This window comes from Myotis brandtii, unplaced genomic scaffold (genome assembly GCF_000412655.1).
Source record: "Myotis brandtii unplaced genomic scaffold, ASM41265v1 scaffold120, whole genome shotgun sequence".
In the NCBI taxonomy this organism is placed as follows: Eukaryota; Metazoa; Chordata; class Mammalia; order Chiroptera; family Vespertilionidae; genus Myotis; species Myotis brandtii.
The window spans coordinates 1,400,295-1,422,446 of record NW_005354174.1 but is presented as its reverse complement, the minus strand read 5'-3'; the positions used below and the strand labels follow the sequence as shown (position 1 = coordinate 1,422,446).

General features: G+C 37.2%; 1 protein-coding gene across 5 annotated transcripts in view; it reads right to left on the bottom strand.

Moving 5' to 3' along the window:
* The window catches only part of BCAS3 (breast carcinoma amplified sequence 3), a 463,383-nt gene that overhangs the window by 434,771 nt on the left and 6,460 nt on the right, over positions 1-22,152 (bottom strand). For 4 of the 5 annotated variants that reach the window (XM_014531618.1, XM_014531623.1, XM_005858559.2 and 1 more), the window contains exons 4-5: positions 16,978-17,053; positions 8,716-8,822 (exon numbers count right to left, since the gene is read on the bottom strand). In XM_014531618.1, coding sequence (XP_014387104.1) covers positions 8,716-8,822; positions 16,978-17,053 — 183 coding nt within the window. Of the gene's footprint in view, positions 1-8,715; positions 8,823-16,977; positions 17,054-18,842; positions 18,937-22,152 lie in introns of all 5 variants that reach the window. The other variant, XM_014531627.1, reaches the window with a different exon arrangement.

Sequence of the window (22,152 nt, the reverse complement as noted above, 5' to 3'; positions counted from 1 at the left end):
GCTAGAAACATTCTATATCTCAATTTGAGTGGTGTATAGAAGGTTACATCCAGTTATACAAATTCAATCTGTATCCTTAAGATCTATGAACTTACACATTATATTCAATATATTCCATAACAAAAGAAAAAACTGCCTCCCACTGATTCTTAAGTCAGCTTATGTCCAAAGAATATTTGTTTTAGAGTAGAAAAACATAAAAAATATTTCATGCAAGAAAGATTCCACTTTACAATGATAAATCCCATAAACTCATTTAAAGCAAATTGCCTATACTAAATCAAAAAAAGTCATACAATGCCACTATTAAAACATAAATTAAGGTTAGGGGACTATAAAGTAGGATTAAACTTCAGATGCAAGACTTCTCTAAAGTGACAGCTTAAGAAACAAACTCTAGAAAAAAGTATTTTCCTCCACAAAAATGGGTGGATTCCAGAAGTTATTTCAATATTATTTTTCATTTCTACTTTTATGCACTTCATGACACCCAATGTTCTTCTACTGCAGATGACTAAAGAACCATCCATTAAGTCTATTTTCAGTAATAAGAAGCTGGAACAAACAAAATAAAGCCCTATTCTCAACAAAGGTCATTTTTCCACTGGGGTTCATATTCAAACTTTTTCAGTTTGCCAGTTACCCAAATCACTGACTTTATATTGCTCCCAAAAGAAACCCATAAAATGGTTTCCTGGCTAGCAATCTTAACATGGCAAGGTCAACTGGCACCCAACTTTTATAATTAATAGACTAATTGGTATTTATCTCAAATATGCCTTTGCATGTTTTCTCTAAAGCTCTTAGTGTAAAGGCTACATTAAAATCTTTAGGGTAAATATTTCCTTTCAAGGTTGAAACAGCTGCACTTCTCTTAGCTCAATGTGTTAGCGACACCTAGTGTTACATCCTTGATATAAATTCAAAGTTCCAAGAAAACACTCCAAATGCTAACTTATTGAATCTATCATACAGTTTCTACAATGCAACTGTTATCTTCTAGGTGATGTAATGAATACATTTTCAAGTTTTTTAAATATATTGTTTCCAAGGATGAAGATAAAACTAAGTAGACAGTTAAACACAGCAAGAATATATATAAAAATATCGTAACTTTTACAAGGTACTATCTTGGGTTTCCTGTCTGTCAAAAGTTTTAAATGAGAATATTTTATTACTTAGAATACAGTACAATTTTTGCCTTATTGAATTGTTTTGATACAACTTCATTTTACTTATTAATTAGTAACTCAAAAATAAAAAGGGATATAAAATTACTGTTTTAAAGCATACAATGACTCAACTGCCTTATATAATTTTAACATAAGTCTAGTAATCAAATTCTATTTCTTCTAAAACTATGGCCACCTTACGTACCAAATAGCACTAGTCCCAGGTCAAGACTTGGAAAAGTCTTTGAATCTTCTCTTCTGAATGTTTTATTAGTTACGATAATAACAAACTGAGTTAAGGTTCTCAACATCTCACATTTAGATAATGCTGGAACTGACTCCTAAGTGGCTTTAACCTTTTCTTTCTCTTTATGCTTTATTCATCCTGTTGCCACTGCAAAATCAATCTTTATTAAATATGAATTTGGGAATGTATCTCTGTTACTCAAAGATTTTTAATGAGTTCATACTGGCTGAAAGATTAACAACCAACCCCTCAACCTGCACTTCAAATTTCCTCCTTGAAATTTTTACATCTCACTCCAAGTCCATGAAGAGAGGACAACCACTAAAATGTATGCTGATGATCACAGAGATGTTATTTGTATTAAATGAAATAACACATGACTGCACAATGTCTAAAACATACTCGTTGTCATAAACAACTCCTCCTACAACTGGATCCCCTGTTGATAGTGCTTGTCAAACCATGTTATAAAGGCTCAATTATTTTTATTTATTTCCACTCTGACACAAACAGATACTTCTGTAAACTACAAACACATGTTTGGATGCTGTGCAACTGGCAAATCACTATATGTTTCTAAAAGCTTATGCTCATATTCTTACTTACCTTGTTGCATACAGTAACAGACATTGCACTAACCAATTTAAAGCTAAATTCATTATCTTTCCACCCAAAGATATGCTCCTTATCATATCTCTCCTATTTTTCACAAGAGTCATCGCTGTCTCTCCCTGTTCAAAGTCTTCCCAAGTGGTTTCTACAATTCAATCTTTTAATGGTAAAAAAAAAATTGTACAAAGATTCCTAAAAGATATTCAAATGGCCAACAAATACCTGAAAAAGTGCTCAACCTCATTAGTCATCAGAGAAATACTAACTAAAACTACAAGGTATCACCCATCAGAATGGCTAAAATTCAACAGATGAGCAACTGACTTTGGAAGGATATTGAGCAATTCACACATTGTTGGGGGAAATGTAAAATGCTACAAATGCTTTGGGAAAAGGTTTGGAAGTTTGTTACAAAATTAACCACACTGCTACCCTATGAAGTAGCAGTTCCATCTGTAGGTCCTTATCTAAAAGAAATGAACACCCATGTTTTACACAAAGACTTGAAGAAAAATCTTCACAGCAGCTTTGTTCATAATAGGCAAAAGCTATCAAAAGCCCAACTACCCTTCATTAAGAGATGAGGTAAACTATGGTATATGGATATCTTGGACTACAACAGCAACCAAAGGAAACAAGCAACATGCATGCATGTCACAAACACTTTGCTGAGAGAAAGAAACCTTACACAAGAGTACATACTGTATATTAACAGGAAGTTCTAAACCAGGAGAATCTAATGTATACTAGAAAATACTTAGAAGAGTGATTGCTTCTGGATGGGTTGGAAGAAAAGTAATTGGGAATAGGCATGAGGGAAATTTCTCGAGTAGTAATCATGTTCTGTATCTTGAAGAGATTGGGGTTATTTGGGTGTATGCACTTGTCAATATTTACACATTGAGATTTGAATATTTGTGTATAAATTTTATCTAACAAAAACTAAGCAAATATTGAACTCCAGTTAATAATATACACACAAAAGTACTTAAGGGGAAGTATGCTGATGTTTGGAATTTACTCTGAAATGTGTCGAATAAAACGGATGGATAAACAGAAAATTTACAAAATCACTGCCAGATTTTAAGATTACTTAAAATACAGCAGAGTAAAATTTTAATGGTACAATCTTAGTAGAGGGTATACATGCTTTCACTACAAAACTGTTTCAACTGTGGTCTATATTGAAAATTTTTAAAGTCCTTACAATGGTTGACAGAGCTCTATCTAGCCCACTACCACCTCTCAGACATCATCTCCTAGCATTCATAACCTTGCCCACCCAGCTCTAGATAAATTGCCTCTTTGCTATTCTGGAATATAGAAAACACAATCCGAGAAAGAAAAAGTAAATTTTGAAAAAAGAGAAAGAAAACATAATACCACCACAGAGTACTGGCTTTGAATGTTCCTCTCTCAGATACCCCATAGGATGACTCTTTCACACTTCTGCGCAAGGGATCCCTGAGAGAGGTTTTCCCAGACCACCCTGAATAATATGGCACCATCAACCACCCACCATAACACTCACCACCATCTAGCATGGTACATGCTTGTTTATCATCTAGACCGCTCTCCAACCCACCTACGTAGAATGGCAAGTCCATAAAAAGAATGATTTTGTATACTCAGTTTTCCCAGTACCTTGATCAGGCTCTGACATGTAAAAGGCAATAAATCTTTGCTACATGAATGAATCAATAAATGAACAAAGTGAGTATGAATGCCATGGCTTTACGAGAATGCAATTTAACAATTCTACGAAGAACATTAGTATTTCTACATTTATTGATCTCTCCAAATTACATGATAATAAAGATATTTATATCAATATTCTTTAAGAAGAAAACAACTAGAGCTTCCAGGTAGGCCCTGCGCATGGCTCCTGGCAACCGTAGTTCCACAGACTAATTAGCCAAAATGACTAACACAAAGGGAAAGGGGAGAGGCACCCGCTATATGTTCTCTAGGCCTTTTAGAAAACATGGAGTTGTTCCTTTGGCCACATACTTGCGAATCTACAAGAAAGGTGATATTGTGGACAGCAAGGGAATGGGCACTGTTCAAAAAGGAATGCCCACAACTGTTACCATGGCAAAACTGGAAGAGTCTACAATGTCACCCAGCATGCAGTGGGCATTGTTGTGAACAAGCTAGTTAAGGGCAAGATTCTTGCCAAGAGAATTAAATGTGCTTATTGAGCATATTAAGCTCTCTAAGAGCAGAGATAGCTTCCTGAAACGTGTGAAGGAAAATTATCAGAAAAAGAAGGAAGCCAAAGAGAAAGGTACCTGGGGTCAACTGAAGCATCAGCCTGCTCCACGGAGAAGCATGCTTTGTGAGAACCAATGGAAAGGAGCCTGAGCTGCTGGAACCCATTCCCTATGAATTCATGGCATGATAAGTGGGAAAAAATAAAAAAGACTTCGGTGATGATGATGAAGAAGAAGGAGGAGGAGGAGGAGGAGGAGGAGGAGGAGGAGACGACAACAACTAAAAATCTAAATCAGCATCCAACTTCAGAGAAAAGAACACTTCACCTCAGAGCCTCTGACTTTACTATTTGCTGTTCCCTCCTACCCTGGCTAAATCTTAACTTTTGTACTGCTTAGTTATTACAATATTTTATTATTTCTTCACATTACAATTTAAGTTGTATATATTTTTATTTAAATCCTTCTTTCATACTAGCTGTATTAAAGACTGTGTCTATTTTGCTCAAAATACACATTTTATCCCAGACCTGTGTTGAATAAATGAACACCAATTAAGTCCTCATAGTTCATAGCATCAAGTCAATCTATGTGTAAAACTAGGAGGAAAAAAATAAAAAACATAAGTATGTTACTTTCAAATTTCTGAAATACATACCAAGATAACAACAATAATAGAAATGAAGATGATAAGAAAGGAAGAATACAGAAATGCTGTTCTTTTCATATGAATCCCATAAAAGTATTTGTTTTTTAGTCCAGGTACATGTATAACTTTATTTTTTTTAATTAAAGATTTTAAAAAGAGTCTCTACTACATTATCAAAAGAAGCAAATACATTGTTAGACATAGATGCGAATAGAGCCTGTTTATCCAAGAACATCAGCATAAGAAATAATCATTTCTTATATTACATCAGATATGTTGAAAGTAGGGGCCTGACAGCTTGGGAAAGCTAAGAGAACTGGTGGTTTCCTGCAGCCATCTCATCTACAAAGTGTGGGATTGGGAAATAGAAAAATTACTTCTGCATAGTTTTGCTTCTGAGCTAACTCTACTATATTCCTGAACATCATCTAAGCTTCGTTCATATTTGCGCACTTCTTATATAGACAATCTTAAAAAATGTTTAACCACCCGGGCCAGTATGGCTCAGTGGTTGAGCGCCAACCTCTGAACCAGGAGGTCGAGGTTCGATTCCCAGTCAGGGCACATGCCCGGATTGTGGGCTTGATTCCCACTGTGGGGCAAGCAGGAGGCGCCCAATCAATGACTCTCTCTCTTCATTGATGTTTCTCTCTCTCCCTCTCCCTTCATCTCTAAAATCAATTTTTAAAAAATATTGAACCAAGATATGTTTATTTTCTTAATCTAAGACTCACGGGTGGAAGAGTTATATAAAATCTACAGAAGAGAGAACCGTGCACAAAACTGAGGCAAAACTGTTCTTAGTTTGGACCAGGATTGACGTTCTGCTTACCTATACTTACTCAAAAGCTGGAGGAATCACCCTACCTGATATCAAATATACTATAAGGCTATAGTCATCAAAAAGAATGGTACTGGCATGAAAACAGATATATAGATCAATAATACAGGGGGCTGGATGAAAAAGGTGAAGGGATTAAGGAAAGAAAAAAAAAAACCTTCTTAGACACAGACAACAGTATGGTGATTACCAGAGGGAAAAAAGGGTGGGGGATGTAGAAGAGGGTAAAGGGGGGGTAAATGGTGATGGAAGACTTGACTGGGGCTGCTAAACATACAATACAATATACAGATGATATATTATAGAATTGTACACCTGAAACCTATATAATTTTATTAACCAATGTCACCCCAATAAATTCAATAAAAATTTTAAAAAGGCAAATACGATTTATGGTCTGCAAAGATCCCTACGAGCCAAGATTATTTCTAGCTTGACCAACATTAGCTCCCCACTGTCTAGCATATGGGAACACTTAAATAATTACTGAATAACTGACTAGTGATGAACAAGTTTCAGAAGGGTTTAGTTAGAGTAATGCATAACAGTCACAGTAGTCTATAAAAGATAAATATTTGAAGCTATATCATAACCTTTTACAATGAAAACTAAAACTGCCAAACTGCGTGCATGGTATATCTTCTGCAATCACATGTTGGAAGTAATGAAGTATAGCTCTTAGACCATGGACTCTGAATTTGAAGTCAGACAGAATTGAGTTTGAATTCCAACTCTGCCTCTTACAAGTTATGTGACCTTGCCAGCTGTAAAACAGGGTAACTTCTACCTCACAGGGTACAGTATATGAGATAGTGTATATATAAAGCTCTTTGAACACAGTAAGAACTCAATCGATGCATCAGAAGGAGCTTATTACCCGGACTGCTTCCTAATTTTTGAAACAGTTCTCACAGGGCTATACTACTGCAATAGTAAACAACTAGTCAAAAAAAAAAGAAAAACTAGTCAATAAAAATTTGAAACGACATAAAAACTACTTTAAAGAAGTAATTTAAATTACTCAGAAGACCTTAAGTTACTCAGAGCTAAACACGAGTTACCTTTGTGAGTATTAAAAGTGATACCTCTAATTATAACCAAAACAAGTTGGTAGCCTGAGTACCACCAAAGGAATGTGCTCAATCCAGTCAACACTCCTAACCACACGAGGTTCAACCTTCTTGTTAAAACTTGAGCTTCCTCTTTGCCTTTAAGTCTGTCAACAAACTGTGTAATAGATGAAAAGGTAGTCTCTATTAATAAGAGTTGCATTTACAAAACCCTTTCCTCTGATCACGACACAGAAATAGTTCCCTGGGTAGAAAGAAAAAACCTGTAAAAACCAATGCCAGATTTTAAGGCCTTTGTCCATGCCTTTGGCATGGTACTTAAATTACAGACGTTACAGGACCTTGAAAAATGTCAGCTACACATCCCAAAAGGCTAAAGAAAGAGGACACTAAGTCCATGCCATACCAACAGGAATCTTCTACCTCTGCAAAATAAAGCCAATCTTCAAAAACAAGAAATACAAAACCCCAAGTCCTAAATACCTAACAATATGATACATAATTATATGACCAGATGGAAGACCAAAGTTCATCGTAAGTGATCTATCGAAGAACAAGTACATTTTACTTAAAATGTTAAAAAATAATGAAGTCCAATATGCTGGTTACTTCATTCTTACACTACTGACACCAAAATCCTGCACTCAAGAATATCCTGATTCCTATTAAATTTGCAGCAATATATGTTTATTTATAAATATTTTAAGTAGTAACCATATTACCCAAAAGAACAACAACAACCAAAAAAGGCAGGGGAATTCTAGCTGAGACACACACAAACACACACACACACACACACACACACACACACACACACACACACGGGGCTTCTAATGAGTTTGGTGAATATATTTATTAAAGGTACAAATTAAAATTCTATTGGCCCCAAGCCTCCAACTGCAAAAGAACCACACAATAGAAGTCCCCTGTCTGCCCCCATCTACTGAGGAGATGCGGTATTTAGGTCATGCCATAAACCAGAATGTAAATAAGTATATGCTGCAGTATGCAATCCCGACTATACTTCACTGAGCTGTGATCCTACCAAGCCTTTTCCTCTTTTAGGACATTTTATTTTGGGTCATTCCAAAGTGGAATATGTAGGGTTTAAAAGGCAAACTGGGACCTATTAGTCAATTTAAACATTTATCAAAATTGGAACTTACTCTACACAGATACACACATATAAAATAAGTTTTGTTCAAGGTCATGTATTACATTATTGTTTCTAATTTTAAAAAGGGACATTTATGTTTTTCAGTAATAGGGAACAAGTTACGTAAGTTAAGGAAACCCAGGTAGCTTATATGCAGCTATAAAACTCAATGAAGCATCTCTCAGAACACTGACTTGATGAGGAAAAAACCTCAAGGTACAAACTAATATGCTCCTATCTGTTAGGAAAGAGCAGAGTGGGAAAAATATATTTATATATTTTTTGCATAAAATATAGCTATAAGGATACATAAGAAACTAGAAAATCTGGCTGCCTCAAGGTAGGGGAAATGGGAACTAAGAGTGGGAGTGGGGATGAAGTGAATGTTTAAACTAATTCTAAAACACTGATTTTTCTTAAGTGATTGCTAATTTTTAAGACAAGTACTTTGTAAGTCTGTTTAATCATTTATAAAATGGGAGGAAAAATAATACCTACTTAGTAGAGTTACCATGACAAAATTGAGATCTTGCATGTAAAGTGATTCCAATTCCTAGTCCACTTTTCAAAATCATTTACAGCATCTCTGGCCCTTATTCCTTGTACTTTGCATGGTGTTGCACAACTAACTGTATCTTAAGCAACTACTATGAAACAAATGAATGAGACCTTTCTGAAAGTATCACCAGATTTCCCATCAGATAGCATTCTGCAAAAGTATTGTATGTTAGGAAATCAACCATCTTCATACTTACAGGGATGCTCCAGACCTGTATTCCATCACTGTAGCCAATCATAATCAGCAAAGGCGGCTCATTCCCAGTGCTGTGTATTTCATGAAATTCCAGATTTCTTGATGTATCTACATTAGAATTAAATAACAGGAATTAAAAAGACACAATGTCAGTTAAGATAGCAACATATTTCTTTAATGCCATTAGTACTACAATTGTCTCACAATAAAAAATAAGTGCAGAAGTATTTGGAAGACCTCATTAAAGGAAGTGAACATCCCAGCCGGTGCAGCTCAGCAGTTGAGCAATGACCCAAGAACCAACAGGTTGCCGGTTCGATTACCAGTCAAAACACATGGCAGGGTTGTGGGCTATTCAGTTCACTGACACCCCTGCCTCCTCCCTTTAGACTCATCTTAGATACTCCTCCCATCTTAGTTTTTTATCAATCATCTCAATAATTGTCAATAATCTACATTCTCTTATCCTTCTTTGTGGGATCTTTGCATAGCATCCAAATAGCAAAACCCTATTCCTAGATGAACCCAACTACCCACTATTCTAGTATGTTCTATGGCAGCCATATACTGACATAGAAACATCATTGTGAGAAAGAATTGGTACACTATAAATTAAATTACCTCCACAAGCTTCAACTATATGCTCAAAACTGCACAACAAATTTATTGTTTCTAGAACTTAATTTATAATTTCTTCAATGACTTTCTTAAACTTTGTCCCAGTCCTGACTCTGCCCACTCTCTCCTCACTCCAATAATCTGTCTCATACTGCACAGGGAAACTACAAACTTCCTGTTGCCAAAGACCGATTTGCATCTGTGGCAGCCTCTTCACCTTCCATCCTATTACAAATAGTTGTCTTTCCTGCTGTCGAAAGCAAACCCTCCATCTGTGCTTTGGGTCCCATCCTCCACCACCTTCTCAGGGGCCCTTTTTCCAATCATTCCTTTTCTGTTTCTTCGATTCCTTCCATGCTATTGGATAGTTTCAAGGAGCATTTACACATGCGGAAGTGTTCCCTATTTTTTCAAATAAACCAGTACCAGGGGATTTTATATATAAATAATGTAGATAAAATTAAACTCTGAAAGATAATACAGAAAAGTATTTTCATGATCACAGTATAAGGAAAGATTTCTACACACACGCGCGCGCACACACACACACCTCTTAATGAGACAGGCCAGTAAGCCAAGAGAAGCAGAATAGGGAAACTAGTTAAATAGCATTTTGTAACCATCTAGTAAATCCTATCTTCCTTAAACCAGGGACACTTAAGAGTATATGATTTGCACTTGTCCTCCCCAACCAGAGGGTAAATAGCTTAAATCATCCTGCTCAGGGAGACAGATAGCAGAAATCCAATTAGTGCCATTTGCTAACCACACCCAAGGGCAGATGAAGTTAAGAGAATAAATCTCATTTTGGTACATCAGCATAAAGCTGATGAATATTCTACTGACATCCTCCCTAAGACTTCCCCTAAACACCCAGCCTTTCAAACCCCTCAAAAGGAAGGTCAAAAGGTCCAGTGCATGCTCTCCCTCCCAGCAGCACACCTGTGCCTCTCCCACTTCCACCCCTGAACCTTCCCCCCTCTTCTTTCCCCACAGGCAGGCATCTAAATTCTACTAAGGGACTCCATGAGGCTTGCAGCCAGGGCATCAATGGGTAGCAGCCACTAATCCCAGACAACACCCCCTGACCCTGTCCCCAAGGACCCCTTTTCTCTGGCTTCTTAGTGGGCCAAAGAAGACTCGCCTAAGCTGATTTCCCCAGCCCGCTCTTATTTCCCTGTCTGCAGCTTTAATAAAAGTCCTCTAAAATTCACCTGGACTCGTGTTGTGAAATTTTTCCTGCACAAAATCAAGAATCCACACACTACCAGCTCTCCCTAGGCCCTAGACCAGTTCAGGGCCTGGTCCCCTTTCCAGTAACATTAGCACAAAAGATTGGCAAATTCGACTGCATTATTTTTTACATTAAAATGAAGAACTTCTGTTAATCAGGAGCCACAGGATGGGAGAAGAGTCTTGCAACAAGCATAACCCCACAAGGACTCATCCAGTACATGTAACAATTAAAAATCTATATGAAAGATAAGTCATTAGAAAAATAGGCAAGAGACATGAAACAGCACTTCAAAAAGAGGATATTCAAAAGATCAATAAAACACGAAAAGTGGCTGGACCTCATTTGCTGAAATCAATGAAATGCTAATTAAAACCACAATGACAAAACCAAGTGTTGAGAGGATGTGGAGCAAATGGATTGCTTATTCAATGCTGGTGAATTTAATTAATACAACCAGTTTGGAAAACAGTTTGACAACTTATTCAAGCTGAGGATACCACGCCCTTTGAAACAGTTCCACTCTAGGTATACATGCTCATTAGAAGCATGAGCACACACATATACACTAAGAGACATGCACAAGAATATCCATAGCAAGACTATTTGAAAAGAGCCAAAAGCTGCAATGAATGCAAAGGTCCATCAACAGAATCAACAAGCACAGTGTTATATTGATACAACTGAATACTTTTGAGCACAGAAAAAAGAATGAACTACCTTACTACCATACACCATAACATGAATGAACCTCACAGACATAATGAGCAAAATAAACCAGACACAAAAGACCTTATATTGAATAATTCTATCTATATGAAATTCAAAATAGCCAGGAAATTCGTAATATTCTTTTTCTTACCCTACATGATGGTTACAGAGGTGCTGGGTCTGTAAAAATTTCACTGACCTATACTTTAGTTTTGTGTTCTTTACCATGATGTTTGCACAATATAAAGGTTTGTAAAAATCATAAAGTAAAGCAACAATATCCTTCTCCCGGTATTTGATTTCATCACTCTCCTCTCCTAGAAGCTGAATTCCTCGAATGAGTTGTTTATAACCGTCATCTATTTTTGATTTCTCATTCACCCAAAAATACATTCCAAGATGGTTTCTGCCCCTAACACTCCTCCGAAGTGACTTTTGCTTTAGTCGCCAATCACCTCCAAGTTGTTGTTAAAGAGAAAACCATAGGCCCAAAATGGCATCCCTCATGCTGAAAGTCCCTGATACCAAACCTAAATTTAATACCTGACCTAACTGCAATTTCAACCTCTCCCAGAAACTTATCAGTCTGGAATTGTATGGTCAAGCACCAGTAAGGTTATCTGTTAAAAGAGGACCCTCTCTGTCCTCAATCTGTATAACAAAAACCATTCAGGCCCCGGCCAGTGTGGCTCATTTGGTTGAGCATCAGCCCATACACCAAAAAGAGTCCCTGGTTCAATTCCAGGTCAGGGCTTGTGCCGTTTCAGGCTCGATACTCAGTGTGGAGCATGCAGGACGCAGCTGATCTCTCTCCGTCTCTCTCTTCCTCTCCCTTCTTCTCTCTCTAGCACAATAAAAATCTTTTTTTAAAAAAACAACTGCCTCTATCTCTTTCCCCCAATGATGTTCAGCCCAAAAACAATCCTTTCTCTTTTTTTCTCCCTTGCCCCCTTTTTCCTAAAAAAAAACCTTCCATTTTGTACAAGCCCTTGGAGCACCCTTCTGGTTGGTTGCCAGAAGGGGTGCTGCCCAATTCATGAATCACTTGTAACGCCCCCTAATGAATTTTAATGAATTTCTTGTAACCCCATACAGCTTCCCCTTTGATTCTGATGTGTAAAACTGCTTCCCGGCATTGTCATCAGTTTGACTCAAATAAACTCATAAAAATTCTCTACAGGTTTGAATGTTTCCCTTTTCTTCTCACAGTGTACCCTCCCCTACGTGATCCCATTGCTTCAGTTAGTGTCTCTGCAGCATGAGTTGTTGGGTATCTCAATAGTAGAGCAAATTCCACTCAAAGATTATTTTTCTCCCCAAATCTGATCTTCCAGGGTTCCCTCTTTCGGTGAAAAAGCAACATCAGGAACCACCTTCTTCCTTCCTTCTAGTAATAAACCTCCCCCACACCCTGTCTTCCTAAACAGCTCTTTTCTTACACCACCACCCTGTCCCAGCTCCATCTATTCCAAAAGCATAACTAACTTCCCATATCCACCGCTGCCCAACAGTCACAGTGCTCTCTCTCTAAAACACAAATAATGACATACCTCCTCACTTCCATTCTCTACATTAGGGACTTCCTGCTGCCCAAATATAAAGATCAAAACATAGCTTATGGTCAATAATGTTTTAATGCTGTTTTTTTGTTTTGTTTTGCTTTGTTTTCTTAAAAAAAAAAAAAGGGAGAGGGAGAGTTAGAAACATCAATGATGAGAGAGAATCATTGATTGGCTGCCTCCTGCACTCCCCACACTGGGGATCGAGCATATGCCCTGACCCAGATTCAAACTGTGACCTCCTGGTTCAACCGCTGAGCAACACCAGCCAGGCTTAATGCTGATTTTATAATAGAAACTCATTGACATAAAGTTAATAGCACATGATTCTATTTCCAGCAAAATTCAGAATTATAAGCTTATTTTCATAGAGCATAATTAATTCTCTGTATGTCTAACACTTAATGGTCATTTCTAATTTTCAGTGTGCTTTGGTATAGATACATCATCTAATCTGACACACATATATAATCCTGTTTTATATGCAGAACCAGAGCCAATTTCATTTTATCATTGACAAGTTAGGGAAATCTCAGGACTTTTTTTTTAATAACGCTTTTTATTTTATTTTATTTCTTCTGTTAATCCTCACCCGAGGACATTTTTCCATTGATTGATATTTAGAGAGTAGAAGGGAGGGGGAGAGACAAAGAGAGAAACATCAATGTGAGAGAGACACACAGATTGGTTGCCTGCCCTATGTACCCCAACCAGGGATGGGGACTGAGCCTGTAACCGAGGTACATGCCCTTTAATGGAATCGAACCCAGGACTCTTCAGTCCGAAGGCCGATGCTCTATCCACTGAACCAACCCAGCTAGGGCTCAGGACTCTTGATACACAATCTAGTCATCTTTCTACTATAGCTACCTCCTTGATCACAGGTTGTTAAGATAACACATAATCTTATTAACTGTCCTATGATCCACTCCTTGCTTTGTCTGTTCCCACCTTCAAGTAATCTTTCTTAATTTCAAATGCATTAAAGAAGCTGCAGAACTCTCTGGAGCATTTGAGATCTTGCTCCCCAGCTTATGTTGTCAGTTTGGCTCAAGTAAACTATTATACAAATTCTCTACAGGTTTGGATCTTTCTTACATTGACACAAGCTATATGAGTAGGTTTCAACAAAAATCTCCTATGAAAACAGTATGGTGGTTCCTCAAAAAATTAAAAACAGAATTACCATATAAGCAAATAATCCCACTTATGAGTATATACTCAAAAAGAATTGAAGGCAGGCATTCAAAGCAATATCTGTACACCCATGTTCATAGCAGCATTATTCACAAAGCCTAAAGGTGGACATAACCCAAATGGAACATCAAAGGACAAATAGAGAACAAAATGTAGTACACACATACAAAGGAATATTACACAGCCCTAAAAAGAAAGGAAAAACCTACACATGCTACAACATTAATGAATCTGAGGACATTATACTACATGAAATGAGCCAGTCACAAAAAGACAAATACTATATGACACCACTTATGAGGAACTTGAGTAGTCAAATTCAGAGTCATAAAGAGAACTGTGGTTGCCAGAGGCTAGTGGGAAGGAGAGAATGTGAAATTGTTGTTTAATGGGTATAAAATTTCAGTTTTACAAGATTAAGAGTTCTAGAGATCAGCTGCATAACAAAGTGAATGTGCAGTAAGTCCTCCAATAATAAATTTCATTCAATATCATTTCATTATAATATTGATGAGATACTGTAGGAAATTAACTCTTGTTTATATCAATTAGCCTATGTTAAAACTGGTTTCTTTACACTTTGTTTCACCATAGTTCTGAGAACCTATCAACAATGTTAACTGAGGACATACTGTACTTAAAGACTATTAAACCATACACTTAAAAATGGTTGAAATAATACACTTTTATGTGCATTTTACCACAATTAATTTTTTTATTCCCTTAAATCAATCACTTGCAACTGAAGAAGGGGCTGTTAAATATAAAAACTGGTACCTAAGTATAGTGCTAGACTTCATATTAGAATTGGCCAAGTCAAGAAAGGTGATGGGGTGCAAAGAGCTTCCCCCTCACAGATTGGAGACTTGGCAGTTCTGGTTATACTGTAGCGAACCAGCTGGATAACCTAGTGTGCTCTGGGTCTCAAACCATATGCACACCTTTAGGGAATTTGATAGAAAAATATCAGGCCCTAGCTGCTTTGGCTCAGTTGATAGAGCAGGGGTCCTCAAACTTTTTAAACAGGTGTCCAGTTCACTGTCCCTCAGACCGTTGGAGGGCAGGACTATAGTTTAAAAAAAAACTATGAACAAATTCCTATGCACACTGCACATATCTTATTTTGAAGTAAAAAAACAAAACGGGAACAAATACAGTATTTGTATTTGCATGTGGCCGGCGGGCCGTAGTTTGAGGACCCCTGGGATAGAGCATCGGCCTGCGGACTGACGGGTCCCAGGTTCGATTCCAGTCAAGGGCACATGCCTGGGTTGCAGGCTTGATCCCCAGTATGGGGTATGCTGGAGGCAGCCGATCAATGATTCTCTCTCAATGATGTTTCTATCTCTCCCTCTCTCTTCCTCTCTGAAATCAATAAACCATATTTTTTTAAAAAAGTGATCAGGATATGAAACGGCTTTGGCTACTTCTTTTTCAGTATGGTACCTTAAGGAAAACAAGCTTAGGCATGAATCAGACTGTCTGGATGAGAAACAGAACAGTGATGATGATACTAAAGGCCCTTGTCCTACTCTCTAATGACCTCCAAAAGTAGTAATCTCTACCTAACAACAGCCAAAATTAAAGCATTGATTAGGAATGGAGATACCTAGGAGGATGCAGGACTGGCTCCCCAACCCCCAACCATGATAAACCATATCAACTGGGATGCAGCCTGGAGGGAAGGGGCTACCTGGCAGCACTTTATAATTTTAAGCAAAAGAGCAGCAATCCCAGGACTATTGGAAGAAACAGAAAGCAATCACCAAAGCAGAGTTCAATTCAAACACTGCATTATAGTTAGAAATAAGGAAGGAACAGGAAGGACTTATGCTAATAAACAAAGAAATTTGAGCCATTAAAAGAAAATGTAAAATATAGTAAGCTTTCAAAAAGAGATACAGTAGGAAAAGTTTATAAATCATAAATAATCACCCCTACAAATGAATGTTTTGTTCCCCATAAAGAGGGCCCTAGAGGTTGTCATTATTTGAACGAACCAGCTGATAGAGAACCCAAAATTCAGAAGAAACCAATAGCAGAGGCAATGCTTAGTCTCTCTCATCCTGGACAGTAGCTTTTTTATTTTTTTATTTTTTATTTCATGTTCTTCATTGATTTCAGAGAGAAAGGGAAAGGGAGAGATAGAAACATCAATGATGAGAGAGAACCATTGATCGAGCCCACAACTCGGGCATGTGCCCCTGACCAGAATTGAACTCGGGACCCTTCAGTCCACAGTTCAACATTATCCACTGAGCCAAACCGACCAGGGCCTGGACAGTAGCTTTTAAAGGAAAATAAGGCATTACATTCTAAAAGTCTAGAGGAGACAAAGATTCAAGAGTATGGTATCAATCAAGGTCCAACTAGGAAATTAAAACAAGTCAGTGTATTTGTAACTGGGAATTTAATGCAGACAACTGGTAGCTGAGAAGGAACTGTGAGGCAGCCTACTAGATTAGCTATAGCAGGAAGTCATTGCTACCCCTAGCCTAGGAAGACACAGAGGAGTGCAGGGTGCTAAGGTCACCTGGTAAAAACTGGACTGCCAGTACAACTGCCCAAGGGAACCTAAAAACCACAGAGAAAATGCAGCCACTGACAGGGAGAAGGAGAGAGAATAATAATACTCTTCCCTCTCTCCCATCCTCCCGTTCAGTTTCTCACCAGTGCCTCCACAATTCAGCCAGATAACAGACATGGTAGCCTGGGAAACAGACAAGGGGCAGCCCTAGGCCCTATGTTACAATTGCTTTCAGACTTGTACAATACCATATTCGTTCTAATAAAGTTTCTGTAAAAATGTGATTATGCTATTTTAAATAAACACAAATTTATTTTGAAAACTAAAAAGTTACTAAGAGAAAGTAATCTGACTCAAGAATCAGGTCACCCTGAAGCAAACATTGAATGCATAAGCCCCCAAAAGTTAAAACCATACCATTTAAATCTGCATTTTCAAATCTGACCCAGACTATTTTCTCCTTTTCTTCTGTTAGAGGTGTTCCACTGTAAGCCTGCATAATAAATAGAAATGTTTGAATAAAAATATTTTACAGCTCTAATATTACTGATGTTCAAAACAAAGAGTAACTTAAAACCAACACTATCCCTCTACAATTTCACCAATCGGAAACAGCACATTTTGTAATATTTGTACTCCCAAAGAAAGTTATCCAGGAGTCCGAAAACCTTGTTCAAAAGAGAGTTTTTAAGCTACTAAAATACTGCAGAAGCCCTGACCAGTGGCTCAGTTGGTTGAAGCATTGTTCCATTACACCAAATGTTGTGGGTTCATTCCCCAGTCAGGACATGTATGGGAGGCAACCAATGTTTCTCTCTCACATTGTTGTTTCTCTCTCCTTCTCCCTCCCTTTCTCTCTAAAAAATCTATGAAAACATGTCCCTAGGTGAGGATTTTTAAAAAATTTTTTGAAAAGAATTGCAGAAACTTAAAATATAATAATCATAGTATATTAGGAAATATCACTATAATTTAAAGGCGCTCAAAAAACTAAATCATTTCCTATATTGGCCAACAAATAAGAAGTCTTTAAAAAATAAAACTATTTAGTTTCCATGTATTTATGATCAGGCTATTTACACTCTACCCAAAATTTTCAAGAGTATTACTTTCTTACAACACAGGAGATACAGACAATAATATTGTAATAACTATGTATGTAATAGAATTATCGGGGACATCACTTCTTACATTATATATTGTCTAACTACTAGTCTATACACCTGGAACTAATATAAAATAATATTGAATATCATCTGCAATTGAAAAATAAAATGTTTTTTAAATGTACTCCTTGAGCCCTGGCCGATTTGGCTCAGTGAATAGGGCGTCGACCTGCGAACTCAAGGGTCCTGGGTTCAATTCTGGTCAAGGGCACATGCCTGGGTTGCAGGCTCAATCCTGAATGGGGGGCATGCAGGAGGCAGCCGATCAATGATTCTCATCATTGATGTTTCTATCTCTTTCTCCCTCTCCCTTCCTCTCTGAAATCAATAAAAATATATTTTTTTTTAAAAATGTACTCCGTGATATTATAAATAGAATGATAGGATAGTACATCTATATGACCTTATTTCCTAAATCATAAAACAATTAAAAGCTTTATTTGCTTTTCTCTTGTAGGCTTAAAAATACAGTAAAAAAACATAAAAATAAATTCACTTGTTTGTAGTCATACACACAAAAAGGAATATTACTTTCTTCGTGCCTCCAGTTGGAGGGCAGTTTTGGGAGTGGAAAAAAAAAATATTACTTTTTCAGTCTCTGATCTGGCCTCTACACTTAACCTATTAGCTAGTTTCTATAAGCCTGCAAGGGCCACAAAGATAAACATAAACTGCTCTGAAGTCATGGGAAAAGTGTCAAGGGTTCTCAACAGTAGTCAAAGGGAGTCATCTCTCCATAAAGCAAGTGTTTTTATTGTATGAATTTACAAATATTTAGAATGTCAACAAAAGAGCTGCAACATTTACAATTATAAAGTGGTTCTCAGTTAAGAGAATTATTATTTAATATGGTATATCAAAAGCATACAAAAACTACCATCCCATAATTTGTGTTTTACATGACCTGCTTTAAATTTCCATACCATTTAAATGTCCCTGTACTTACCATACAAAGGTAAAGGACACTGAAAATACTATTAAAAGACAGCTACTTTAATTGTAAATTTACTATACACAAAAAAATTCTTGATTTCAATTGTCTTTAAAAAAAAGTGAGATGTGAATAGGGCAGTTAATTTCTTTGAAGAGAAAAACCCACACTATAACCAACTTTATCTTCAACCATCTCATCCTTATCACCAGTTATCTTCTCATCCTTATCTTCTTCCTCTTCCTCCTTGGTCTCTTACCCTTATCATCCTTGAAAACTCTTTTTTAAAAATAATTTTTTATTTTGGAATAATTTTAGATTACTAAACAGTACAGAAAGTTCTCATATACACCTTACCCAGATTCCTCTAATGTAACTAAATCTTACCTTACCATGGTACATTCATCAAAACTCTGAAGCTAACTGATGCATTACTACTAATTAAGGCCCAGATCTCATGGGATTTCACCAGTTTTTCCACTAATGTCTTTCTCTGCTCCAAGATCCCATCTAAGACATATTACATTTAGGACTTCTTTTTTCCTATCTCAGGCTCTTCTTAAATCTTATAAAGCAGTAACATTTTATCAACATTTCCTTCAGTTTAGCAGAATTATCAAGTTGCTTATCACCTGTAGCATTATTCAACATTCTCCCTATTCCTTTGCAACATCAGAAGATGCTGTCCTTTGACTTCTGGGTGATATGCAGAACAAAACAAGGCTGAAAGAAGCCTTTCAATATATGGGGATTCCAGAACTTCTTTGTTTTCCTCCTCAGGGAGAAATAAGATTTTCATAGAAAGGCTTGTATACTTTTGTTACGTCTTCAGGTTTTCCTCTATCCTTCCCAGACATGGTGTTCTCTACTAAGCATTCCTGAGAAAATTCTGTGAAGCTAACGGAAGCATCTGAGTATTGTTTCTTGTGTGCCTCCCAGCAGGTTTGCATGAAGAAGGTAGATGACATCATGTCATTTTGCCTCTCAAGATAACCTTTGCCCGTGTTTAGTTATTTCATTCCCAGTGATGCAGACTCACCCAGTGCCCATACAGCTTTCACTTGCCGTTTTAATGGTGGTTAGTGGACTACCAAACTGATTATTAGCCCTTCTTTTTTGTTCTTAATCCTCACCTGAGGATATTTTTCCATTTTTAGAAAGTGGAAGGGAGGAGGAGAGACAGAGAGAAACATCGATGTGAGAAAGACACATCGATGTGAGAAAGACACATCGATTGGTTGCCTCCCACACATGACCCAACCCGGGCCTGGGATCGAGCCTGCAATGGAGGTACATGCCCTTGGCCAGAATTGAACCCAGGACCCTTCAGTCCACAGGCTGATTCTCTATCCACTGAGCCAAACTGGCTAGGGCTTAGCCCTCCTTCTTCAACCAAAATCCACCTGACCTAAACCTCTAATTTAGAGTCCACAAATGACAGGATTCGTTTATTTCTCCTTTTATTCCTTATCTGGTTTCTAACAATAGCTACACATTCATAAGCACAAAGTTATTGTTGAATTTTGAAAGATACAGCTAAGATCACTGTAGATATGTTGGGTTTTTTTCACTGTAGAGAAAATAACTTCCATTGTGTGCTGTCAAAAGTATAATGTTTAATAACAGCAAATCATTCTATAGGAAAAACATATATAATTTCATATAATTTGCTTGACTGCTATTAACACTTGGGCTGACTACAATTTTTTTACCCTGAAAATGTGAAATTTTCAAAAAGACTTAAATGAGAAGATATGAGCTTTAACTTTTTTTTCTTTGTTAAAATTATTTTTAGCCCTAACCAGTTTGGCTCAGTGGAGAGAGCGTCGGCCCATGGACTGAAGGGTCCCAGGTTCGATTCGGGTCAAGGGCATGTACCTTGGTTGCAGGCTCGATCCCCAGTACGGGTTGTGCAGGAGGCAGCTGATCGATGTTTCTCTCTCATCCATTTTTTTTAACTCTCTATCCCTCTCCCTTCCTCTCTGTAAAAATCAATAAAATATATTTTTTTAATTATTTTTAATAACTTTTCAAAAGTACGATTATTAGATCAAAGGGCACAGCTAAAGGTTTCTGAAAGTCATCAATGATATCTCTTGAACACAATGGGAATTCACTCTATTTGTGATAGCTGAAGAAGCTAATACCACTCTAACACATTTTCTCCTTTTGGGGGGTTAAAGACCTGAAGAATAATTTCCAGGCTCCATGAATTTGATGATTCCCAGAACAGAACAGAAGTTGAAACATAATATCATCAGAAAAAAATATCATTTTCCAAGTGGCTAACCACAAAATATCAATGGGGGCTTCTGGATTAAATGTGTAAAAAAGACTATTATGTACACCTGAGACCCATATAAAATAATACTGAATGTAAATTATAATTGAAAAATAAAATTTACATTTAAAAAAATTGAGACTGTGACTCACCAAATCTAGCCTACCACCTGTTTTCATCAAGTTTTATTTTAATACAGCCCTGCCCTTTGCTTTACATAAAAAGCAGTGATGCCCGGCCAGTGTGGCTCAGTTGTTGAACATCAACCAATGAACCAGGAGGTCACATGCCAGGGGTTGCAGGCTGAATACCCAGTGTGGGGTGTGCAGGAGGCAACCAATCAATGATTCTCTCTCATCACTGATGTTTCTCTCTCTCTCTCCCTTTCCCTTCCAATCTGGAATCAATAAAAAAAATTTTTTTAAGCAGTGCTTAGTAGTTGCTACAGAGATTATATGACTTGCAAAAGTTTATCCAGCCCTTTACAGAAACAGCTCGACAGCTGCTGCACTAGACCATGAAGTTTTAAGGATGGTCATAAAGTACCTCCTCAAGTTGACAGAGTGCTGGATCCATAATAGTTGCTCAAGTAAATGCTGCCTAGATTTTTGCTTTCTTTCCAAAGTAGAATGACTTGCATAACATAAATTTCTTGAATGAATATTGTAATTCTTAGATCAATGACTACGACTTTACTTCCAGTTACTACTCTGATCCAAATCTTCAGTCAATTGCATAGATTAACCCCTTTCTAATGTATAATGTTCATAAAAACTAAATTAATCATCTATCTTCCAGCATTTTTACCCTATCAGTTTTAGCAGCCTATTTTCAATCTATTACTCACTCTAGTATTCTTGTTTCTCTAGAAAAGTCTCCCTCAAAGCCCCTGACCACAGCCTTTCTTCTCCAGCCAACCAACACTGCATGCTATGCAGGGTTTCCATTAGCACAAAAGTTGCCTTTGTAAGAATCTGATAAAGAGGCACTCTAGGGCAGGCAAACTACAAAAATTTTGAAATGCCCCTTCCTTGGAACTAGCCTCATGCCAGAGCTCAGGGCTTACAAGAAAGGAGCAGTTTGTAGAAGACCTAAGCCTGGCATTCTCAGAATACAGGATGCTCTTCAGGCATAGAAACTCTGTTGCCTACCATGCCCAGCTAACAAGTTTCCTTCAACATCAAATGCCCAACCTCTCCATTCATTTCAATTAA